The sequence below is a fragment of the Notechis scutatus genome, chromosome 1 (assembly GCF_049901735.1).
Source record: "Notechis scutatus isolate UNSWTSFEM ecotype Mainland chromosome 1, rNotScu1.2, whole genome shotgun sequence".
NCBI classification, from domain to species: domain Eukaryota; kingdom Metazoa; phylum Chordata; class Lepidosauria; order Squamata; family Elapidae; genus Notechis; species Notechis scutatus.
Genome location: NC_142009.1, coordinates 25,562,340 through 25,583,883, shown reverse-complemented (window position 1 = coordinate 25,583,883; position 21,544 = coordinate 25,562,340). Strand labels below are relative to the sequence as shown.

Below are 21,544 nucleotides of genomic sequence, written 5' to 3'. Positions count from 1 at the left end.
ACTGCTGAAAGAATATTATGAAGGTGCTTTATCTGGATCAAAGCCACAAGTGGATTGCAGAACTTCCGAAGTAGCAATGTTTCTTAATCAGGAGTTTATATTGTAATCTCCCATTTCATATACTAGGTTTTTCCTATTCCCCTGGGTCACTGACTAAGCAAGTTTGGGACTTGGGCAATGTTGTCCAATTGTTCCAGACCAGGAATCATGCACTTTCTTGTAACCCGTAATGCTGCAGGCAATGAAGTAGATGCTAAAACACTCTGCTTTGAAAAAATTCTCAACTGCATTGTGTATTTTCACCATTTATACCTCATTCTTCTGTGCACCAAAAAGGGACTTTGGATATCTTCATTTGTAAAAGGGGATTGGTCCAATTCATGAAAAGTGTTTTTTTTTTCCAGTGAATAATAACCAAAACCTGAAAATTGATTTCCCATATATATCTTGCTGCAAAGTACACAGTGCTGGTCAGAACTCAGTAGGGAATGATAGCTAGATTTTTTAAAAATAACTTTAATGTTTTTTGCTATTCTGTGATTTCTATTGCATTAATCATAGTTACTATTGCTATTCCTAATGTTTATGTTTTGTAGTTCTGCTCATTTTAATCTTGTTTTAATCTAGGTTTATTTTTGTAATAATTTAACTATCATGTGCAGAGTTCCTGTCATGGCGTGGTAAAAAAGCACAACATAAACACTGAGAAACATTTTCATTTCTGTAATTGAGAAATTTGACATAAGATTTCCTTTCAACAAGCCTGACCTGAACTTCTTCTAAGGAGATTCATTTGTTTCTCAGCTATGAAGAGTAGACTATAACACGAACAAACAGAATGAGCCCACTCATACTCAATAAAATGCTGCAGGTTCCCATTTTGTCAGTAGGATTGATAATAAACTTTATTTTTGCAAAGCAATATCCACATCTTACAAACACAAAAAAATAGCCTAGGAGAAAAATTGCATTAACAAATCACTGACCACCAGGCTCAGAGACAAATTAAATGCCATTTTTATTCTGCTGAGAAAACTGTAACCTGCAGTGGGAGGCTAGGGGGAGGAACCAACATTGGGAACCTTCATATACTGCAGGGTCTCCCAACCTTGGCAACTTTAAGATGTGTGGACTTCAACTCCCAGAATGCCTCAGCCAGCCATGCTGGGAATTCTGGGAGTTGAAGTCCATGCATCTTAAAATTGCCAAAGTTGGGAAACCCTGATATACTGTTGGCCAGAGACCAACAGAAACGACAGATTCTAAAAGAAAATAAAGAGAATCAAACTGATTCAAGTAATAAGCGAACGTGAAAAAAGAAAAAAAGGCAAGATCAATATGATCCAAACAACCACTGCAATATTCCATTTGTACCCTCTTGCCTGGATTTTTTTCACCAAAATCTTATAAGCCATTGTAGCCCTCCACTGCCTGAGAATCATTCCTGAACCGTCAGTAGTTCCTATCTAGAATGGACCATAGAAGCAAAAAGTAGAAATATAGTATTGTTTTTCCCCTCCAATTCCAGAATCTATTTCCCAAGCTAGCACATTTAAAATCATTGGAAGGGAATTCTATTAAAAAATGCCACGCCGTCTTTCTTTATTTCAGCCCGTTCGCTATTCAACATTAGAATGTGGACGTCTCCCCCATCTTGGAAATATATCAAGGTACCAAGCAAACAAATCAACTCAATAAGGAATCCTTTTTTTGAACAAAAACAAGTGATGTGTTATTTGACGGAGACATTTGAAAAGGACCTCTACTGTGAGAATCATCATAGCAGAAAGTGCAAACAATTGCCAATGCGGGAAGATGCTGCTACCAAAGAAGAAAATGGAAAAGTCATTAAGGCAATTAGCAGCGTTTTCAATGTAATGTCAAGATACAATATCCTATATTCCTTGAAAGAAGGAAGCTGACCAAAATTATGAATGCTAAGAGTCAGGATGGGGGATGAAGAGTTGCAAGGAGTAAAACTTGTGCATGTCCAGAGCTGAACAGAGTTCATCTGTTCTCCATAGCTCCAGACAGTTTGTCACCTTTCTTCACAAACAAATCTGCAGAAAAGTGCTTCAGGATGCATCACGGCAATAGTTTGGCCCATCCAAAGAGACCACCTATCCTTTTACATCATTAGACACCCTCAAAGCCAAATTGTAATTTTAGAGAGCAACAGCTAATCTACACATATAGATAGAAGAGTTTCATTTCCCAATGCTTTCCTACATTCAAATGGTGCAAATATCTGGACATTCAAATACTTTGTGTTCCATAACCTGGAAGATTCTAGTGAAGGCAAAACTTATTCATCATTGATATACCGCAACTATGTCATGTAATTTATTAGTATATGCAACCCAACACAAAAGGTTTCTCTGCAGACAATAGTCCCAACTTGAGATCTAACATGAACAATGGATAATCAGTCTATTCTGACTTAGAAAGTTTACTGCTACTTCAAAAGAAAGAATTGGAACACTGCCTTTCTTGTATTTTTTTTCCAATCTAAAATGATGGGCATCATTATCTTAACTAGTATTAAAATGTGATTGAATGCTGGTTGTTTGTGTATGTATTTTTTAAAAAACAAATCTAGAAAAGTGGGTAACTTTTTGCAAGCAGGGTGAAAATGGGAAGAAAAAGCAACCCTCCCTCTCTCTTTCACACAGACATATACACACACACACACTTCAGTGGAACCATCAGTGACTTTGGAATTGTACCGTCATAGTAGAGATGTGCACTGTCTGGAACGCTGGATACATCACTGGGAGAAATAAGGTGCTTTGTTTTAGACACCCACAAAGGCATCCATACTGTCCCAATGCAGTAAGACATCTTTCCAATTCTCATGTAGAGTCACACAGACACAAAACATTCCAATGAAAACAGAAAAGGACTCCCAATAATCTTAGCTGCGCTGGCATAATCTGGTCCAAGGATACTCTTTATATAAATAACCATTACAGGCACTTTAAAAGTCTTTGGTTGGAATAATCCAACGTCTCATGATAAATCCATAACCAATCAGGACCCATTTCTGGGTTCAGCAGGCAATGATTGCAGACTTGGTCACTTTTGGAGGAAGGAGGCTATGGATCATGCTTCTGAGAAAGCAACCTGGAGTTGTGGGAGAGAGAAAAGGAGACCATATGGTCAGATTTCAGCTATCAGTTGTATAAGGTCATAACAAGTCACTGTGTGATCTGAACTGGGAAAACGATGAGGGAGAGATGACATATGGAACGCCTCTTAGATGGACTTTGACATATGGGAGCTGCTATAAAGTTAAGTCAGATCTTGACTTGTCGAACTCCATAACTGTCTCTGTTGTCACCAGACAACACGGTCCCCTTGAATAGATACATCCACATATACATACTCACACACACATTCTGTACACCCCATGACATATCTTATATTTGTAGAGTGCCTTGCTGAAAGCTGTGGTTTAATTTTGCATTTAAATATATTCCTTTCAGGCAACCAGAAAATGAAAAGAATTAACTCCACATAACATCCCCAAGTTCCATATTCCCCTGGAAACAAAAGGTGTCAGGGAACAACAGAATAGTGCTTCTTTTTTCATGATGTTTATAATTAGCCTCACCCATCACAGCAGACATTTTACGCGCATAGCTCCCTTTGACAGTCAACATTCCAGAAACGTCCTCTGGAATTGCCTAACAAAGATTCTTCGGATTTTCAGCCATGGGTACTTGGAAATACTAGGTAGGTTTCAAATCCGCAAGATTAATCAATGCGGTTCACAGTATGCTTCTAGGCAAGTCATGTTCTCTTAGCCTGCCTACATTGCAAGGTTGTGATGAAATTAAAACAAGCACACATTTGTAAGTCACCTTGTGTTTTTTGATAGGGAAGAACATAAAACTGTATGATAGAAGTCAAAGGTATCTAAACAAGCTGAAGTGAATGGCAAGGAACAAAAAAAACCTAAATTGATCTTTAAGCTTCTTTCCAACTCTGATTCTATACAGAATTCTATAATTCTGTATAAAACACAACCAAAATAAAATAGGCAAGGGTCAAGAAATTGAGAAGCCCCAAGTAGTTTCTTGACAGCTATTCTGTCTTCCAAAGTCTTCTGCTGGTCTCCCTATTTTTAAGAGGTTAATCTATTCCAGAATATCGAGAGGGTGGAGGTGCCAGTGCACTTCAGCCAATGCATGAATGCACCATTAGGGCTTAGATGTGTTTATGAATAATTCCCAAAATGACAATAGTTGCTAAGGAAGCAGGGACTCCCTCCCTCAAGTTAGCTCCTCTACAAATAACGTTGGCGCTTACCTTTTCAGGACAGAACTCCGAGCTGCTTTGTCGCAACTTGATTGGTCTGCCTCTGATGACTGCGTAGCAGAACATGGTGATGACCATCACAAAAAGAAAGTAACTGGTGTGCATTAAATGCAGATTAATTAGGGAGCGGTCATCCTGAATGGAGAAAGAGAAAGCATTTCCTAAGGCTGTAGAGAAACTACAGGCAACTGCCTTGGGAAAGTGCAGGGACATTGCTGAGGCAGAACAATTCCAAACAACCCCCTCACCCCACACATACATTATGGCAAGATCTGGACAGTGACACAATGGACAGAGCATGTGCACTTCTATGGAGAACATGTCCAGATCTTGCTCATACAAGCCTAGTCACAGTTCACAGCAAAGTGTAAAAAAAAAATATCACTTACATCTGGAACAATAACCGTCAATTTGGGATTTAATGCATGATAGACTTTGCCAATGGCTCCCTTGTAACACCAGAAAGGGTTGTAGTCTTGGGCATATTTTGTGTTGGAGTCCCTTGCAGTTGTGACGATCTTGTACCAGAAAGTTGCATTAATATATGTTTCCGGAATACAGTGTGGTGGCTGACTGTAGAGCAACACACAATTTTGAGCTGTGTATCCAAGTCTCCACCATCTTTTCCCCCTGGGTCAACCATCCCCTTCCCATTGCTTTCCAGTTTGTAAGTGCATGCTGTCCTGAAGTTGGATTACTCCATCTTTTCCATGTTCCTCCCTCCTCCATTTATCCCACTCCTGCAAAATATACCTATCACTATTTGGGGGAAACGGTGGTGAATAAACAGAGTTCCTATTTGAGACTTCTAGGAACACATAAATTCTTCTTTAAAAATTTAAAACTGGAAAAACTGCCTCTGTGTCTCGTAAAATGGCAAACCTGAAGGCATGAAAAACTGCTGTGAAAAGCTTCCCCGGGAGGAATAAGGATTGGTTAGAGCCTTACACTGTGACTGGGAAAACTGATGCAGCGGCTGTAACTGTCATGCAAGTGGTGAAGACAACTTGGTCACAGCGGCCATGCAGAACGCAGTCATCTGAGTTCCAGGCAGTAGGTAGAGTGAACGTGATGTTGATTTCCTCATGAGCTTCTCTGCCTTTGGGGGTGGAGCGAGGGGAAGAAAGGGAGAAAGTATCTTACGTCAGTAAGACTTTGTTTAAGTACAGGTCGCCCACAACTCATGAGCACAACTGAGCCTAACATTTCTGTTGCTAAGTAAGAGAGTTGTTATGTGAATTTTGCCACAGTTGCTAAGTGAATCACTGCAGTAACATAGCTGTTAAGTGAATCTGGCTTCCCCATTGTCTTTGTTTGTAAGAGGGTCACAAAAGGCAATCACATGACCCCGGACACTGCAACCATCATAAATATGAGTCAGTTGCCGAGAAATCAAATTTTGATCACATGACCATGGTGATACTACGATAGTCATACATGTGCAAAACGATCACAAGTCACTCTTTTCAAGGGCCTCTGTAACTTTGAACGAATTGTTGTAAGTTGAGGACTAACTATATTACATCATTTTAAACCAGGAGAAAATTTGGGCTGTAAACAACTGTCAATAAACTGCTATGAAGTAGTTGATTCAATCCCACCTCAGCAATTATGGAAGCCAGTTATAATGATAAAATGATGGAAGTGGGTGCCTATAGGAAAAAACAAAAAACTGTATGCCAAACTATTCAATAAAAGCTGTTCCTTTTTTATCCTTTTCAGAAAGATGATTTCTAGATAAAGAACATCCATTAAGAAGTGCAGAAATGGATCTCTATTCATTTGCTTTTAGCTATTCCTACTTTTTCCCACAGGGCTTCGGGCCCTTAAGTATAAAATTTGAAATAAATGATACCTGAAAGTCCAATTTGGTGACCAAAAATGGTAGAAGATAAACCTGTGACATTCCGGGAAATGCCACCAAAGGGTCTGAGGGGGTCCAGTGTCAAAGTGATGGCAACGGAAGTATTGACAGGACCAGAATCTTCAAGGGTTTGTGGTGATGGAGTGGAAGGACGAGCTTGGCTGCTGGTCATGGCATTCTCTGGAGTTGTGGTGTCATTTATGAGGTGCTTTAATGTTTCATTCTCCGAAATACAGAAATCCAAATCATTAAATCGCAGAAGGAAAGTGTTCCAGTCCTTAAACATAAAGAGATATATAGCCCTCACATACAGCCCTCACAAAGCCAGCATGTATGTTATATTAACAAACAGCAAAGTTAATTCAAGAGCGCCCAATCTCACCCAATAACAGCAATGATTTAAGAGATACAGCCATGTCAAGATGCTGCACTTCTGGTTAAATGACAGTCGTTGGGGCATCTTGAAAGAGATTACAATTTGAAACAACTACCCTTTAATTAGTTATGGGGAAAAGTAATATAGGAAAACGATATGAGGCACAATGCTAAAACCATGAATTAAGATGCTATTAATCTGTGCAACAACTGAGGTGTACTTCCATTTTTACAATTTTAAATCTGAATTGCTAAACAGTTTAAAATCAATTCAAGAATGGCACCAACAAAACAGATGGCTTTTACTTCTGAGGCAAGACTGACTAGCCTCATTAAAATAATGTGATAACTTAAACATTTTGAGTGTTCCTGTCTCAAGTCCGAGGTTGTCCATATTCATCAGACACTCATAATGAGGAGTCCTCCTGATCATATATAAGCCAATCATTTGTCTCTTCATCTCTTGTGTCATCCTGAACTCCCATTAATTAAGCCACATAATTTGTTCCATTCTATCTACACATTCCTTCCTGGAGGATATTCAGATATAAACTTGATTTGTACTTTACCTCTGCCATTTCAGGGGACTTGATCTCTTTGATCTTAAAGAAATAACCCAGAGTCAGAAAGGCGATGGCCATTGCGCTGACACTGATCATAAAAACCACAAGAGGTGGGCGGCTGCTGATGTAAACCCTGAGGTTCTCCAGAGGGTTTATGTTGAACATTATTCTGATCAGGCCCACCTGCAGAACAGCAAGAGCACAAACTGTAAAAAGCATAACAGGAAATAAGGCCTTTGAGATAAGTAAGATGCGAGAGAGAATCTTCTGAAATCTCCATTACTGCAACGTTTGTTTCTGTTATTAAAGGTGAGGAAGGAAATTGCACTCTAGCAATCTGTGCTGAGATTGCTGGCAACTGGAAAAGAGGACGTCTCCTGCCTTGCAAGCTGTTCGGTACAATTGGCAGCAGCGAGGGTGTCAGATGAGTCACAATGGGCACACACTATTTTGTCTGTGTAGCCAGAACGGACTGGATCCTTGCTCCAGTCCAACTGGCTGGGTTCATATTTAGTTAAAAAAATCTTTGGAATCTTTCCAAGGGGAATATTGTGGATACATCCACCCTCTTCCCAGGGCTCTTCTAAGGACATTACAGGCAGCTTGTTAGCTCACACTCAGCCAAGGAACAAATGCAACTCTACACAAAAGCCTCCTTTATAGTTATGGAAATATGTAGGCTCCTTCCAAAAGTCCAGTCAGGACTCCATCATGCTTCAATCAAGGCAGAAACAAATAGCTGTCACATAAAGCGAACCGAAGCATATGTTTTGCTTTAGATTTAACTCAACTGAGAAATAGGGCATTTATTACTCTTCAGCATTAAAATTCTGCCCTACCCTCCTAGAGCTCAGTACTGGTATTATTTTAATCTGAAAACTAACATCTATCCTGGTTAAAAGATTCTGATAAACTCAATACCTGTCAGACAACAACAAAGTCAAACACAGATCTGAAATTCCATTGCCCACTTCCAAATCACGCAGCTCCTAGCACTGCCTGTCTTTCCTGAAATATGACTGAAAAAAATGAAAGTTTTGTATTTATTTTCAGAAAGGCACAATATCTGTGCCTGATCCTCTTCCATTTTTGTCTCAGAACTCAGCAAAGCAAGCAAAGGAGCCCAAGTCTTCTTGGGCTTTATTATCAACTTAGCAGTTCATGGTGACTGATGTAAAAAACAGGAGGATTGATGAGAACTCCTGGTCTGGAGAGAAGTTTCATTCACAAGCCAAAGAGATAAAAGTGTATTTAAATGTTTAATATGCTAAGAATAATTTCCATAGCTCTTTTTTTAAAATAAAGTTTTATTTGGGTTTTCACACACAAAATACAAGTAAAACATCTTTTTGAAAATAGCATGGTCCCGGTTGAACTTCTTTATACAGACACAAAACTCAATTTCATGCTCCTTTTTGTATTCTATTCCATATCTTATACTATTTTACATTTTCTATATAGTTTTTCCCCTCTTTTAATTTTCTCAATTTTATTTTGATTATCTCATCTCAATTCAAATCATTATATTTATACTTTTGTCTGTTCTGTTTCAATTTCATATTATCTTTTCTCATTAAACAAATTTTCTGCTGTAGTTACTAATTGGAGTATGACACCTTTATATCTTTTAAGTACATCCATTCAACTCTTATTTAAACTTCAATATATACCTTAAGTTTATGATCTTCAATATAATACATAATACATAACTTCCAATCGAATTCTGCTTGGCACATTCTTATAATACACACTATATTCTTTTTTAAAAAAAAAGAAAGATTGTAAATATATGTAATTATAAACCCTCATTCCATTCCAGTTCAGTTCTATCATTAATAATCATTAAAACCATAACATCTTTAACACTTATTTTCAATTAAATATCATACTTCCTTAAAAACACATATAATCTCCATAATTAATTTTTCCCTTATTTCTCTTCACGTTTTATAAATCATTAAATATACCTTTTGTTACATTTATTTATTGACAAGCATTCCACTGAATTACGATAGCTATTTTATCAGACATTTTAATCATACATTGTTTCATATTTTCTAAAATTATTTCTGCTTCTAATATAACCATACTATCTTATGTACCTTTGCAGAATCCCTTTTTCCATTAAGTTTTCACCCATTATCTCTATATTTTGCTTCTGTCCTTTCCTTTATAACTTCTTTTCCTTTCTTTCTTCCCTCTCATCTTCTCCCTCCCCTTTTTACCCCCTTGTCTCTCTAGTTCTAATTCTCTCTTCTGCATTTCCCTCTTCTGTTGCTTTCTGATTTTATACTTATTTTTCACTCTATTTTTTTTTTTGGAGTTGTTTTTCCCAATCTTAAACTTTCCATTCTCTTTCCCCCCCTTTCCTTTTTTTCCCCCATCTAAGATTACTTGTTCATTAAAGATGGCTTCTTCTTTGTCGCAATCTTCTTGTTCTGCAGGCATTTCTTGTTGTTTCTCATAATTCCAAATCTCCATTTCTAAAAACTGAAATACGAAGCCAAAAGAACCTCTCCCTTCTTGTGCACCTTCTTTGTACATTTAAGTTCCATTTTCAGTTCTTCTAAAAGTGGAGCCATTTTAAACAGTTTTAAACAACCACCCGATTGATTTTAGTCATTCAAAACAATAACCAAGAATCCAGAAATCATCAAGTAATCCAAATAGTCCCGAGTTATATCTTCTTATTTCTTTTTCGACTTTCTCCTCCTGGGGTTTTTGTTGTGATATTTCAGTTAGAATGTATCTTTTGGAAGTCTTGTTGAGATTTTGCTGTAAGTTCTTTTTTAATTCCAGGCAGTCTCCTCCCTTCCAGATCCTACCCTTTTATTCTTTTTCTCTCCTTTCCTGTTTTCAAAAGCTTTTAATTATCCAGAAATCTTTATTATCCCTTTGACTTTTTATTTTCACCATTAAATGCCTATTGATGTCAAAGTGGATTTTTTCCCAATTTCTTGCTTAAGTCTCTTAGCTGTCAGTATAGGAAAAGGAGAAAACCAAATCTTTTCCCTTTTCTCTCTCCTTTGCAGCTTAAAAATCTTCTTAGGGAACAATGTTATTGTTTTTTAACAGTTTCAATTCCAGGGTACCTTATTTGTTGCTTTTGCTGTTTGACCCGGTCAACCAAAACTTTCTCTTCTTATCTTCCTCCTGCATATTCTTTTCCGGTCGAGTTCTTCTTTGTGGTGGCCATTTCTGACCACTGCTGCAACCGCCTTCGGGAAAGGGAGTAATGGCCAACTGGGGAGGAGAGATGCGGCTCTCCTCAACCCTGCTGGCAGTCTCCCCCCTCTTCACCACCTCTACAGGGTGGCTTAGCCCCAAAACCAGCTGGCTTGGGGCGCTCCAGCGGCGAGCACGGATCGAAGCCTCGCAGAGACTGTCGCTGAAGAAGCTCAAACCGGAAGTCCCCTAATTTCCATAGCTCTTAAGGTATTTCATGTTTTCTTTTTTCAAAATTCATAATGAAATACTTTTTAAAATCCATGCTTTGTTTTTGCTGTCCGTCTTATAATTTCAGATAACTTCCATTGCAGTGGAGTTATTTGTTGCCAGCATAAATTATTTAAACACTTCAGATAATTTAAGCTTTTGAAATATGATTTAACACATATTCAAAAGAAAGAACAGAAAAAGAAAAAAAAAATACCCAAGACAATTTTTTGCTTTCAGAACAGCAGAGATAAGAGCACCTTGCTCCTCAAACCAAAAAAGTTAAAACACATGACTTCCAAAATGTTATATGTAAGCAATATACCAAAGAATTCTGGTTTTAGCAGCCTTTTTCCCTCCTAAAATTTCAAAAGGCAACAAAGAAGCCCTAACGGAGAAGTTGTCATATAACCTGAGGCAATTTCGTGACAGAGCTATCACCTTTGAAGGCTGTCTCGATAGTTATTATATTCCCTTTCATCAGACATCCTCAGAGACTGCAATCCCTGCTGTCCAAAACACCTTAGCAAATTCTGCACTGAACAGGGGGTTGGACTAGATGACCTCTGATATATGCTGCCATTCTAAGACTATTTGAACGACTCGTGGAAGAAATATGGATCAAATGACATGAAGTATAACAAATTTTCTATTTCCATGTTTTTATGGATTTCTTTCTTGAATTTAAAAAATGCATAAACACATTTTTAAAAATAAAAACACTAAAGAAAAGGCTGTAAGAATTATCCTTTAGCAAATTGCACACTGAGGCTAAGTAACTGAATAACAAGCCCAATGTTAATACCAAGGCCTTTCTTTGCATATGCAATTTCCTGTTTTCTTTTTCCACCTTTTCCCTTTCCATTCTCCTACCCATTTGTCCCAAAGGTGCTTTTTTTCAAAAGGCAACTGGACTTTCAGGTTTGTTCGGGTTTTTTTGAAGATGTTTCGCTTCTCACCCAATAAACTTCTTCAGCTCTCCTACCCATTTCAAAACCCAAATCAGCCCTTTCTTGGAAAAACTTATGCACCTTTCCAGATAACAAAGCTACTTGCCTGGGCTAGGTGGAAACTCCTCCCTCAGGGTCTGGAGCTGTCACACCTTGCAGGACACACCTTGTGTTCTCTGGCTGTCACTGTCAATCATTAGCTAAAAGCAAACAGTTCACTGAGACTCTTGCCAAGCCAAAAAGATCTGTTGAAGAGGCTATCATCTGCCACCTGGAACACATCCTGGGGCTTGTGGTGATGGCCGGGTCTTTTCTTGCCATGTGATTCTTTATTGTATCTTTGGTCTACCTTTCTGAAAAAAAATCCCATCCTCTAGCCTCTGGAATGGCATCCTCCCAGAGACAAATACTGCCCCAACCATTCTTCAAGCATTTCAGGCTCTATTACCAGGCCTGGGGTTAGACTATGTCAGCAGAGGCCCTGTCAACTTTTAAAAAATTTATATGGTTTTATCCAAGCAGCCATGTTTCTTTAAAATATTTTAAAATTTTGTCAAAGGCCCAGAGTGTTTTTGGAATCACACAGCCTCAAAATTCAATCAATCAATAAGTTCATCACAGCTAAAAGCAAAACAAATCTTCAAATAAAACAGACTAAAACACTGGCAAGATGTTAACAGATGACTTGTGGGGGAAGGGAATTAGAACTCCATTTTAACTGTAGTTCTGAGATCATTAAATAAATCTTTATTGAAAGAAAGGTACTTATGCTTCAGAGAAAGACCATTAAGGAAGTAGCAAAGTAAACTTCAAAGAATAAATCCTGCAAAGTTCTAGCATAGCCATTAAAGAGTCCCTTTTCTCTTTCATTTCAGTCAATAAAAAAAAAAATTGGGACAACAAATCATAAGAGTGGAATGATTGGAAATGACCTTGTAGTTCATCTCCTCCCACTTTCTGCCCTGTTAAGAATCAGGTCTTTCTTAATGTCACATTGGAATAATTTTATCATCCCAAAAGTGATCCGGTTGGTACAGGCTTAGCACGCCAAGCTAAAAACCAGGAGGCTGTGAATTCTAGTCCTATCTTAGGCATAAAACCAGCATGGCAACTTTGGGCCACTCACTGTTTCTCAGCCCAATTCATCGCACAGGGCTGTTGTGGAGAAAATATGAGAAGGAAGGAGTATTAGCATGTAGTTGTTTGCTGCCTTGAGTTGTTTATAAAATAATAAAGGTGGGATATAAGTAAATATAAATTAAAAATTAAGTCAGTTGAGTGGCTTTGGGCCACTTTCTCTTAGGTCTTGGGATGAGGCCACTGAAAACCACTTCCAAAAATCTTCCCAAGAAAACTGCAGGAACAAATCTGGGTATCAACGAAAGTCAGCAATGACTTGAAAGCTAAAAGAGAGAAAACAATTCATCATGCTTTTCAAGCTGTCTCCTTTTCTATGTCATTCTTGATGTCTGGTTTTGCCGAGCTGTATCTTCAGCCCACATAATGTATTTCAAGTAAGCAGACTGAAGTCTCCCAGAATTAAAGGATAAATGGGAGCTGCAGAAAGCACTCTACAGGCCAGTCTCTCCTTCCCTAAGGCCAGATGAACATTCTGTGGAAATATACAATTTTGAAAGCACAAGCACCAATAGTGCCCACTGTTAACTAACACTGTAGATGAGTGTATCAAAATCCTGGCTATTTTAGTGCTGCTTGCAGGTATTTTAATAGCATACATAATACACACTAAACTATTTCCCCCAATGTGAAATCCAATGTAAATTGCCAGGCATCTGCTACAATATGTCACATAAACAGATTAATAAATTGTAGTTACATGGACAGTCTACAAAATGGCAAAAAAAAAAATTTCCATAAGCTAACTATTTGTGTACAGAGGCAAAGGAATCTCAACTTGAGGATATTAAATTACTACAACATTGGAAAACACATGAGTATGGAAGAGAAAATCTTATTGAATTTTTCCATCAGTTCTTATCCTTTGCATTCTAAGATAAATTAACTTCTCAAAAATATGCAAGCACGCTATCATTCACTGTCCAAACCAGTTTGGTGAACAAGCAGCTAACTAGTTCAAGGAAGTGAAGTAGTGTAAAATAAGTTTCTTGTTCCCAGAGCAATACTCCAGGCTGGTCATCCACATCACCTGTAATATTAGGAAGATTTACGAGAAAAGAGACAAAGAGATCACCAATGAACAGATGACAGTGCTAAACCTCATCTCTCCCAGGATATACCCAACAAGATGAGCTTTTTCCCCTCAGGAAATGTCAATATATTGGACATGGGATTTTTGCCCTACCGCCTCATTTTGCAAAGACTCTGCAGGACCCATTAAAGCAAGACAGAAGCTTCCTCATTAATTCTGCTTGTCCGAAGCTGACTGGATAAGTCTCAAATGGCGATCACACCACCCCAGAATGCTACAACCATTTTTCTCAAGGGCTAGAATTCTGATCAGTGACTGTAGGAATGCTGCAATTGTCATAAGTGCGAGAACCAGCTACAAGTCCCTTTTTCAGCACCACTGTAACTTCAAAAGGTTGCTAAATGAATGGTTGATATATAATGGCTATGTAAATGTTTTAAATAAATAAAATTCAGTTAGAAGGAGTTAGTGACTAGATCAGGGGTCGCCAAACTTTTGGACTTCAGGGTCCACCAAACTCATAATTTTAAATCTCAGGGACCACTAACTGGTTCTGTGGGTGTGGCCTAATTTGTGGGTGTGGCTTGATGGTCATATGACTGGCTGGGCATGGCTTATATGTAAATATTATCAATATTTATATAAATATTGATTTTTTTTATTAAAAAAGAGCAACTTTTACCCAAAAGCAGGCAGGCAGATTGAGTTGCTCACAGAATCACAGATTCATCCAGAGATCTATCTGCCATCGGCTAGCTCAGTCTCTCATATTTGCTTGCCGTGAGTCTGCATTGAATAATAGAATCTTCAGTCTTAAGGGAGGTTCGGCTGTGCTTAAAAGCAGAGCCGAAATCTAAAGACTAGCTAGAAAGCAAGAAATCCAACCATTTCCTGCTTCCTAGCTAATCTAAATCTCCCGGCACAGCAGAACAGATGGTCGGAAAAAGGAAAAATACCAATTTAGCAGGCAAGTTTGCCAGGTAAAGGAGTGAGTGGGCGGGGAGGGTTTCCGTGGGCTGCATAGCCTTGTGTTTCTGCACAGCCTGGATTAATTGCTTTGGGGGGGGGGGTGCTCTGGGAGTGATATTTCTCTGCGGCCCACCAAAATTTTCTCATGGCCCACCGGTTGGTGACTGCTGGACTAGATGGTATTGAAGAAAATAATATTTGGATCAAATCTACTGGGCAGCTATTTACCTTAAATTGGATTCACTAACTCAGAGAAGATCACTACAGGCTATCGATACAGTTATTATGTAATCCCAGCAGCAATTGGAAAGAGATGTTAATGTACCAATTACAGTTTCTCTAGACTGTCTTCCTGGACAGCCTAACACAGAGTATACAGTATTGAAGTAATCCAATCATGTTGGTAAGTCTATTAAGGCATAGATAACTGAAGTTAAGCTATCTTGATCCAGACAGAATTATATCTAGCATACCAGGGGCATTAAGCATTGAGGCATGGAGTACAGTGAAAGATTATACACCTGCTCCTTTACAGAAGGGTTTCACAAATTGTAAGGTGTTTCCCTAGGTGAGGTGCAGGCAACTCAGGGGAGGTTTGAAGAACCTTTTAGCTGCATCGTTACAATAAATCCACCTTTCCCACACCTTCATTGTATTGCTTTCATTGTTCATTTGTGTTTATTTTAACGTTTGGATGTTTAGGGGAAATGTGCACATTAAGGTTACACCAAAGGGAGGTACAATGGCAAAAAGTTTAGGAATCCCTGCTTTAGAAGAAATACTGCTTCCTACAGAGTAAATAGCCTACTTAATTCTCAGACTTAATAACTGTCTATTGTATTTATAATCTCTACACCAAGCGATGTTCTTTTCATCACTCTGGTGAACACAGAATCATGATGTTGCGCTGCAAATCCCATCCCACTGCACTACAAGCTCATGACACACATATAAAAGGGATGGGGTTTGCACCACAATTACACAATACTGCTTTCATTAATCTGCCACACCCACAGATGTTGCTGTCTGTATGTTACCGAACTGTGCGCAGCAGCTGTCAAAAAAAGCCAATGCAGTCCTAGGCTGTATTAACGAGAGGGATAGAATCAAGATCACATGAAGTGTTAGCACCAATGTATTATGCCTTGGTAAGACCACACTTAGAATATTGCATCCAGATGTTGAGATTCTAGAAAGAGTGCAGAGGACTGCAACAAAGATGATTAACAGAACAACAGAGTTGGAAGGACCTTGGAGATTTTCTAGTGACTAGTCCAACCCCCAGGCAGGAAACCCTATACCATTTCAGACAAATGGTTGTCCAATCTCTTCTTTAAAAATTCCAGTGTTGGAGCATCCACAACTTCTGGAGGCAAGTTGTTCCACTGATTGTTTTAACTGTCAGGAAGTTAGGGGACTGGATTAGGGAACTGGAGGCTAAAACATATAACAAACAGTTGCAGGAATTGGGTATGTCTAGTTGAGGGTTTTCCAACCGGGGGTGCGAGACAATATTCCAGGGGGGTCCAAAAACTTGGGTTTAGAAGTTTCAAAATTATAGTGCAAATGCATAATCATATGCATATAATTATTTACTTTTGTAAGGGGTGCAAGAATATATCGGAAGCATTCTTGGGGGGCAAAGTATAGAAAAGGTTGGGAACCCCTGGTTAACGAAAAGAAGGACAAGGGATGACATGATAGCAATGTTCCAATGTCTAAGGGACTGCCACAAAGAAGAGGGGGTCAGCCTATTCTCCAAAGAATCTGAAGGCAGAACAAAAAGCAATAAATGGAAACCAATCAAGGAAAGAAGCAACCTGGAACGAAGGAGAAATTTCCTGACAGAACAATTAATCAGTGGAACAATTTGCTTTCAGAAGTTGTGGGTGGTCCAACACTGGGGGATTTTGAGATTGAACAACCATTTATCTGAAATAGTAGTGTCTCCTGCTTGAACAGTGGGGGTGAACTAAAAGACCTCCAAGGTTCCTTTCAACTCTGTTATTCTCTTAGTCCATATTCAAATTCACTCTGTCATGTCTATGCAACAAAATGAGACTGTGGGTCCTCAACTCAAATGAGGACCCGCAGTCTCATTTGAGGGATAGAATTTAACCACATCAGCATAAGGATGCCATGGCATTCAAATCTCCAGACTTTTCAGAGTCAAAGGTTTCATAGAGATATTGGACATAAGAACAGAATCTAAAAGCCCCCACAACACAAGCATCATAGATTCAAACAGATCTCCTACTGCCCCCCTCTGATGCAATTCTACAGGTAGAAATGAAATATGTGACATTACACACATACTCCAGGTAAATAGCCATGGACTACATAATGCAATGTTTGCACAAATATTACACCATACATTCATGATACAAGCAGGGGGTCACAAAATATTGACCAATGGACATAATAAAGTGAGGTAGGTAATTGTTGGATAAATTATAAGCTGGCCAGGCAGGCAGTTTTGTATTATTGTATATGAAAAAAGTCAACAAAAGAGGGGTCCTTGGTTGTTTTCTTGGAGATGTTTCATTACCAAAATTAGCTAGCATTATCAATGAAAGTAAGGGGTAGGGTTTGCTGCCAGTTTATATTATAGTGCCTTGTTCTGCCAGTGTTGGTGGTCTTGAAGGTTCTTTGATTGGGCTGTTTATTGTTAGCTTGTTTGACAGTTCCTTGATTGGGGTATTGCTTACTTCCTGACTGTTGGTCAGATGTTCATTTTGGAGTTAATCTAAACTTTTCTGGACATTGATTGCTGGTGGGGAAGTGTTTGGGTCTTTTTGTTCTCTTTTGTTGATTGTCTCCTTTGCATAATATGTAGACGTTGTTTATGTCTATGTGTCTATTGATGGCTAATTTGTCAGAGTACTAGGCTTCTAGAAATTCTCTAGTGGATTTTAGACTTGGCTTGGTCTAGGATGGTCACAGTTTCCCAGTTGAAACTATGGCTGGGTCTGCCCATGTGTCATGAAATTAATGACTTTTATCGTATCTTCTGACTGCTAGTTGGTGTTCATGGATGCATTCTGCCAATCTTCTGCCTCTTTGTCTTATGTAACAGCTATGTAGTAGCTGTTACAGTCATTACACCATATGTTGCAGATGCCTCCTTTTTTTCTTCTTACTGCACCAATGATGTTAGCTAGTTTGGCTAATGAAACATCCGCAAGAAAACAACCAAGTCAGAGAGCATAAGGACCCCTCATTTCAATCCTGAACTACAGATATTTTTCTTTCTCTACATATGGGTGTCCAATGCTTCAGAAAGCACGTAAAAAGGAAAAAATTGCCTGCAGGTATACTTCCACCAAGGAACAACTTTTCTTCCTACATGAATGCCTCACAGCATGTCCAACCTATTGGTATGAGATACAAAACTCCAATTTAATACACAGCTGGATGGAAAATAGCCCAAGAAAGTGGGCGAAAATGATACGGCTCATGATCACAGATGCATGCTTCAGATTTTTTTAAAAAAAGCTGGAACTAACCATCACACCAGAGTACATGGAGAGGCTGGTCACCCCTATCATGATTACTTCTCATAGACATGCTGGAAAAAGAAAAACCAAATTCCAAACCAAACTCCTCAACCCCAGAATCAAAGAGGTATCAGAGCTTGAACGTGTGGTCAACATGTCCTACCGTCCACTATCTATTGCAAAATATAATATTCCACGAAAAGGTCTCAACTATAACACAGATAATGCCAATTACCTGAAATTCTGTGAAGCCTTACAACTACTGGACTTCCCACAGGGGGTCCAAGAAAACATCAGACAAACCATCATACCACAGACCAGAAGAAGATGACAACCAAATCAAAATCAACAGAGGATAGAGCAGTCCTCAGAAACCAGACTATCATCCTCCTACCAGCAGACAAAGGCAGAACCATGGTTATTATAGACAGATCATAATATATACAAAAAGTGAAACAATTACTAGAAGATAAAGAAACTTACATCCCAGTGAACACTAACACAATACAGAAACTAGACAACTGGATCAAGAAAACTCTGAGTAACCACATCAAGAAAGGCCAAATTACCAAAGAACAGTGGTGGATAAGAAGCAGTGAAGTCATCCTCCTACGCTTCTCAGGATGCCCCAAAATACACAAGCCTGACATACCTCTCTGTCCAATTATATCATTACCAGGGATCTTACTTACAAACATCACAAAATAATTAACAAAAAAGCTAGGCACTTCACAAAGGAAAGGAAACAATCAACTCCCTACTACAGCACCTTCAAACAATCAGAGATGTGTCTATAGATGAGGATAAAATCCTGGTCTCATTTGATGTCACAGCCCTTTTCACGTCCATAGACTTAACCAAATACACAAAAACTGAAACCCTCACGATTCTTATAAATCTCTGCCTAACTTCATACTTCATACTACTTCATACTTCATACTACATACTTTCAATTTGATGAACAAACTTATCAATAAATTAAAGGTACATCTTTGGGATCACTACTTCAGGACTTACTTCAGGACATCTGGAAATGATAGCACTCCCACAAATAGGACCCCAAATATGAATCAGATATGTAGACAACAGCTACATAATTAAAAAAGGAGCAATTAGAGAACACCCACAAAACTAATCAACATCTTCAAAGGAATCTACTTTATCAGAGAAGAAAACAACTCACTATCCTTCCTGGATATCCTGATCAGTAGAGACCACAATGGCAAACTAGAAGCACTGGTGTACTGAAAAACCACCCACACCAATAAAATATTCTCCTTTATTGGTAACAAACCTAGCAATGGTTGCTTAACAAGAGAGCCTTTTCAACTTTTCTGAATCCAAATTCAGAAAATACCCAATAACCAGGGTAAGTTTATATAAACATCTCAAAATACTGAACTGTTGCATCCTTTCCTCCCCCCTTGCATATGGAACCTTGCAAACTTTCCTTCACTCCTAACAAACCCACTAATCAAATCTATTTACAGATCTCTCTAGCTTGCTAAATTCTTTCAGTCCCTACATACTTCTTCACATCCACTGAAGTTACATAAAAATAAAACAAACCTATTTAGGTCGCCCATAAATGCAACCAGTTTTCCAAGACCAAGTCGGCATTACAGGTAGTCCTCGACTTAAGACCAATTGAGGCCAACATTTCTGTTGTTTGTTAAATGAGTTTTGCCCCATTTTACGACCTTTCGTGCCACAGTTGTTAAGTGAATCACTGCAGTTGTTAAGTTAATCCCAATGGTTTCCCCCATTGACTTTGCTTGTCAGAAGGTTGCAAAAGGGGATTACATGACCCTGGGACACAGCAACGGTCATAAGAATGAACCAGTTGCCAAGCATCTAAATTTTGATCACGTGATCTCGGGGATGCTGCAAAGGTCGTAAGTGTGAAAAACGTTTTCAGTGCTGTTTCAGTGCTGTTGTAACTTTGTATGGTCCCTAAATGAACTGCTGTAAGTCGAGGACTATCTGTCCTTGGTGTACAGCCAGTTTGATGCAGTAGTTTAGGTGCTGTCACATAAAGCAGGAAATGTTCTAGTCCCATCTTAGGTATGAAAAACCAGCTGGGTGACTTTGGCCCAGTCACTGTCTCTCAATCCAACCCTCACCGTGGGGGTTGTGGGGAAAATAGGAAGAGGAATGAGTATTAGCCACATTTGCCATCTTGACAATGTACAATATAACAGAAGGCAAGATAAACATCTAATAAATAAACAAACCCAAATCTTCTGTCCTAGAAAGATTTTGATCTCAGGTCTGGCTGGCCCGTTGCCCATGAAAAGAACAAGCAAACAAATTACCAAACCCAAGTCTTCTGTTGCAGGAAGATTTTCATCTCAAGTCTCGCTGGCTCAACGCCTACGGGGGGGGGGGGGGGGTGGAAACAACCTAACCCTGCAGCACCATTTTGAAGAAGCTTCTGAGAACCAGGGGAAGCAATTCCTCCTCCCTTCTTGAGGCAGGGCTCCTGCGAAGGACCGCTTCAATTCCAGGCCTGGGGCTGCAAACAAGAAAGAGAGAGAGAGAGAGAGAGAGGATGCAGGAAAAGGTAAAGACCAGGAAAGACCCGAATAGGAAACAGGCGACATTGGCCACTCTCAAACCTCCTGCACCCCGTCCCTTGGGAGGTCGGGAGGGGAGGACCTGCACCAAAACGGACGAAAGGGGGATGTGCCTCGCCCCCCCGCCTCCCTTCGAGGGGTATCACGAGTGGAGCAGCCAGGTTCGCCTCTCCCTCCCTCCCTCCCTCCCTCCCTGGCAAAGGGAGCGCCATGCCGCTGAATCCCTCCCCCAGGGTGGGCTTTCCAACTCTATGATCGCCGGACGAGCCCTCCACCACTTCCTTGGGGCCTGGGCAGGTTTCTATTCCCTTCCTCACCTGCGGCCGAGCTCAGGGCGGAAGCCGCCGCATCCCTTGATCCTTGCCGCTCTGTTCGCCCGAATAGCGGAAGCGCCGGGCGCCGCAAGGCCTGCCAGCAGTCCTGCCAACAGGGAAGCGACGACGACGGCGGCGCCGCGGGGACAAACTTCGTCCGCCCACCTCCGCGCCTTGGCAACCCTGCTCGCCCCGCCCTCTCCCCTCCTTCTCGGGAATGGGGATCGGAGTCTTGACGTCATCAGCCTTTGCGAAGGCGCGCGGCCTTCTCAAAGTTCTCCGACCCACAACCTTGGCAATTGTAAAGCCTGGCGGACTTCAACTCCCAAAAGTCCGCCAGGCTTTCAAGTTGCCGAAGTTGGAGACCCCTGTTTATGCCGCCCAGAGTCTGGGCAAAAAAATAAAATAAAGGTGCTGACTGGCGAGTCACAACCTAGTACAGGTAGTCCTCGACTTACAACAGTCCACTTAGTAACTGAAGTTACAGGGCCACTTATTTATTTATTTATTT

At 39.7% G+C, this 21,544-nt stretch overlaps 1 protein-coding gene across 1 annotated transcript; it reads right to left on the bottom strand.

Moving 5' to 3' along the window:
* Positions 1-2,932: 2,932 nt before the first annotated feature.
* On the bottom strand, positions 2,933-21,122 carry TMEM248 (transmembrane protein 248). The gene is made up of 8 exons (XM_026671636.2): positions 21,037-21,122; positions 20,459-20,658; positions 7,129-7,305; positions 6,176-6,461; positions 5,269-5,419; positions 4,710-4,893; positions 4,312-4,455; positions 2,933-3,123 (listed from the first exon to the last, which is right to left on the bottom strand). Exons 3-8 carry the CDS (start codon positions 7,285-7,287, stop codon positions 3,103-3,105), a joined length of 945 nt encoding a protein of 314 aa, XP_026527421.1. The 5' UTR covers positions 7,288-7,305; positions 20,459-20,658; positions 21,037-21,122; the 3' UTR covers positions 2,933-3,102.
* Between the last annotated feature and the right edge of the window lie 422 nt (positions 21,123-21,544).

Coding starts and splice junctions, on each gene's coding strand:
- TMEM248 (XM_026671636.2), bottom strand. CDS start 7,287: ATGTTCAACATAAACCCTCTGGAGAACCTCAGGGTTTACATCAGCAGC. Junction 6,462..7,128: donor AGTCCCCTGAAATGGCAGAG/GTAAAGTACAAA, acceptor TTTATGTTTAAG/GACTGGAACACTTTCCTTCT. Junction 4,894..5,268: donor TCAGTTTTCCCAGTCACAGT/GTAAGGCTCTAA, acceptor GTTGCTCTACAG/TCAGCCACCACACTGTATTC.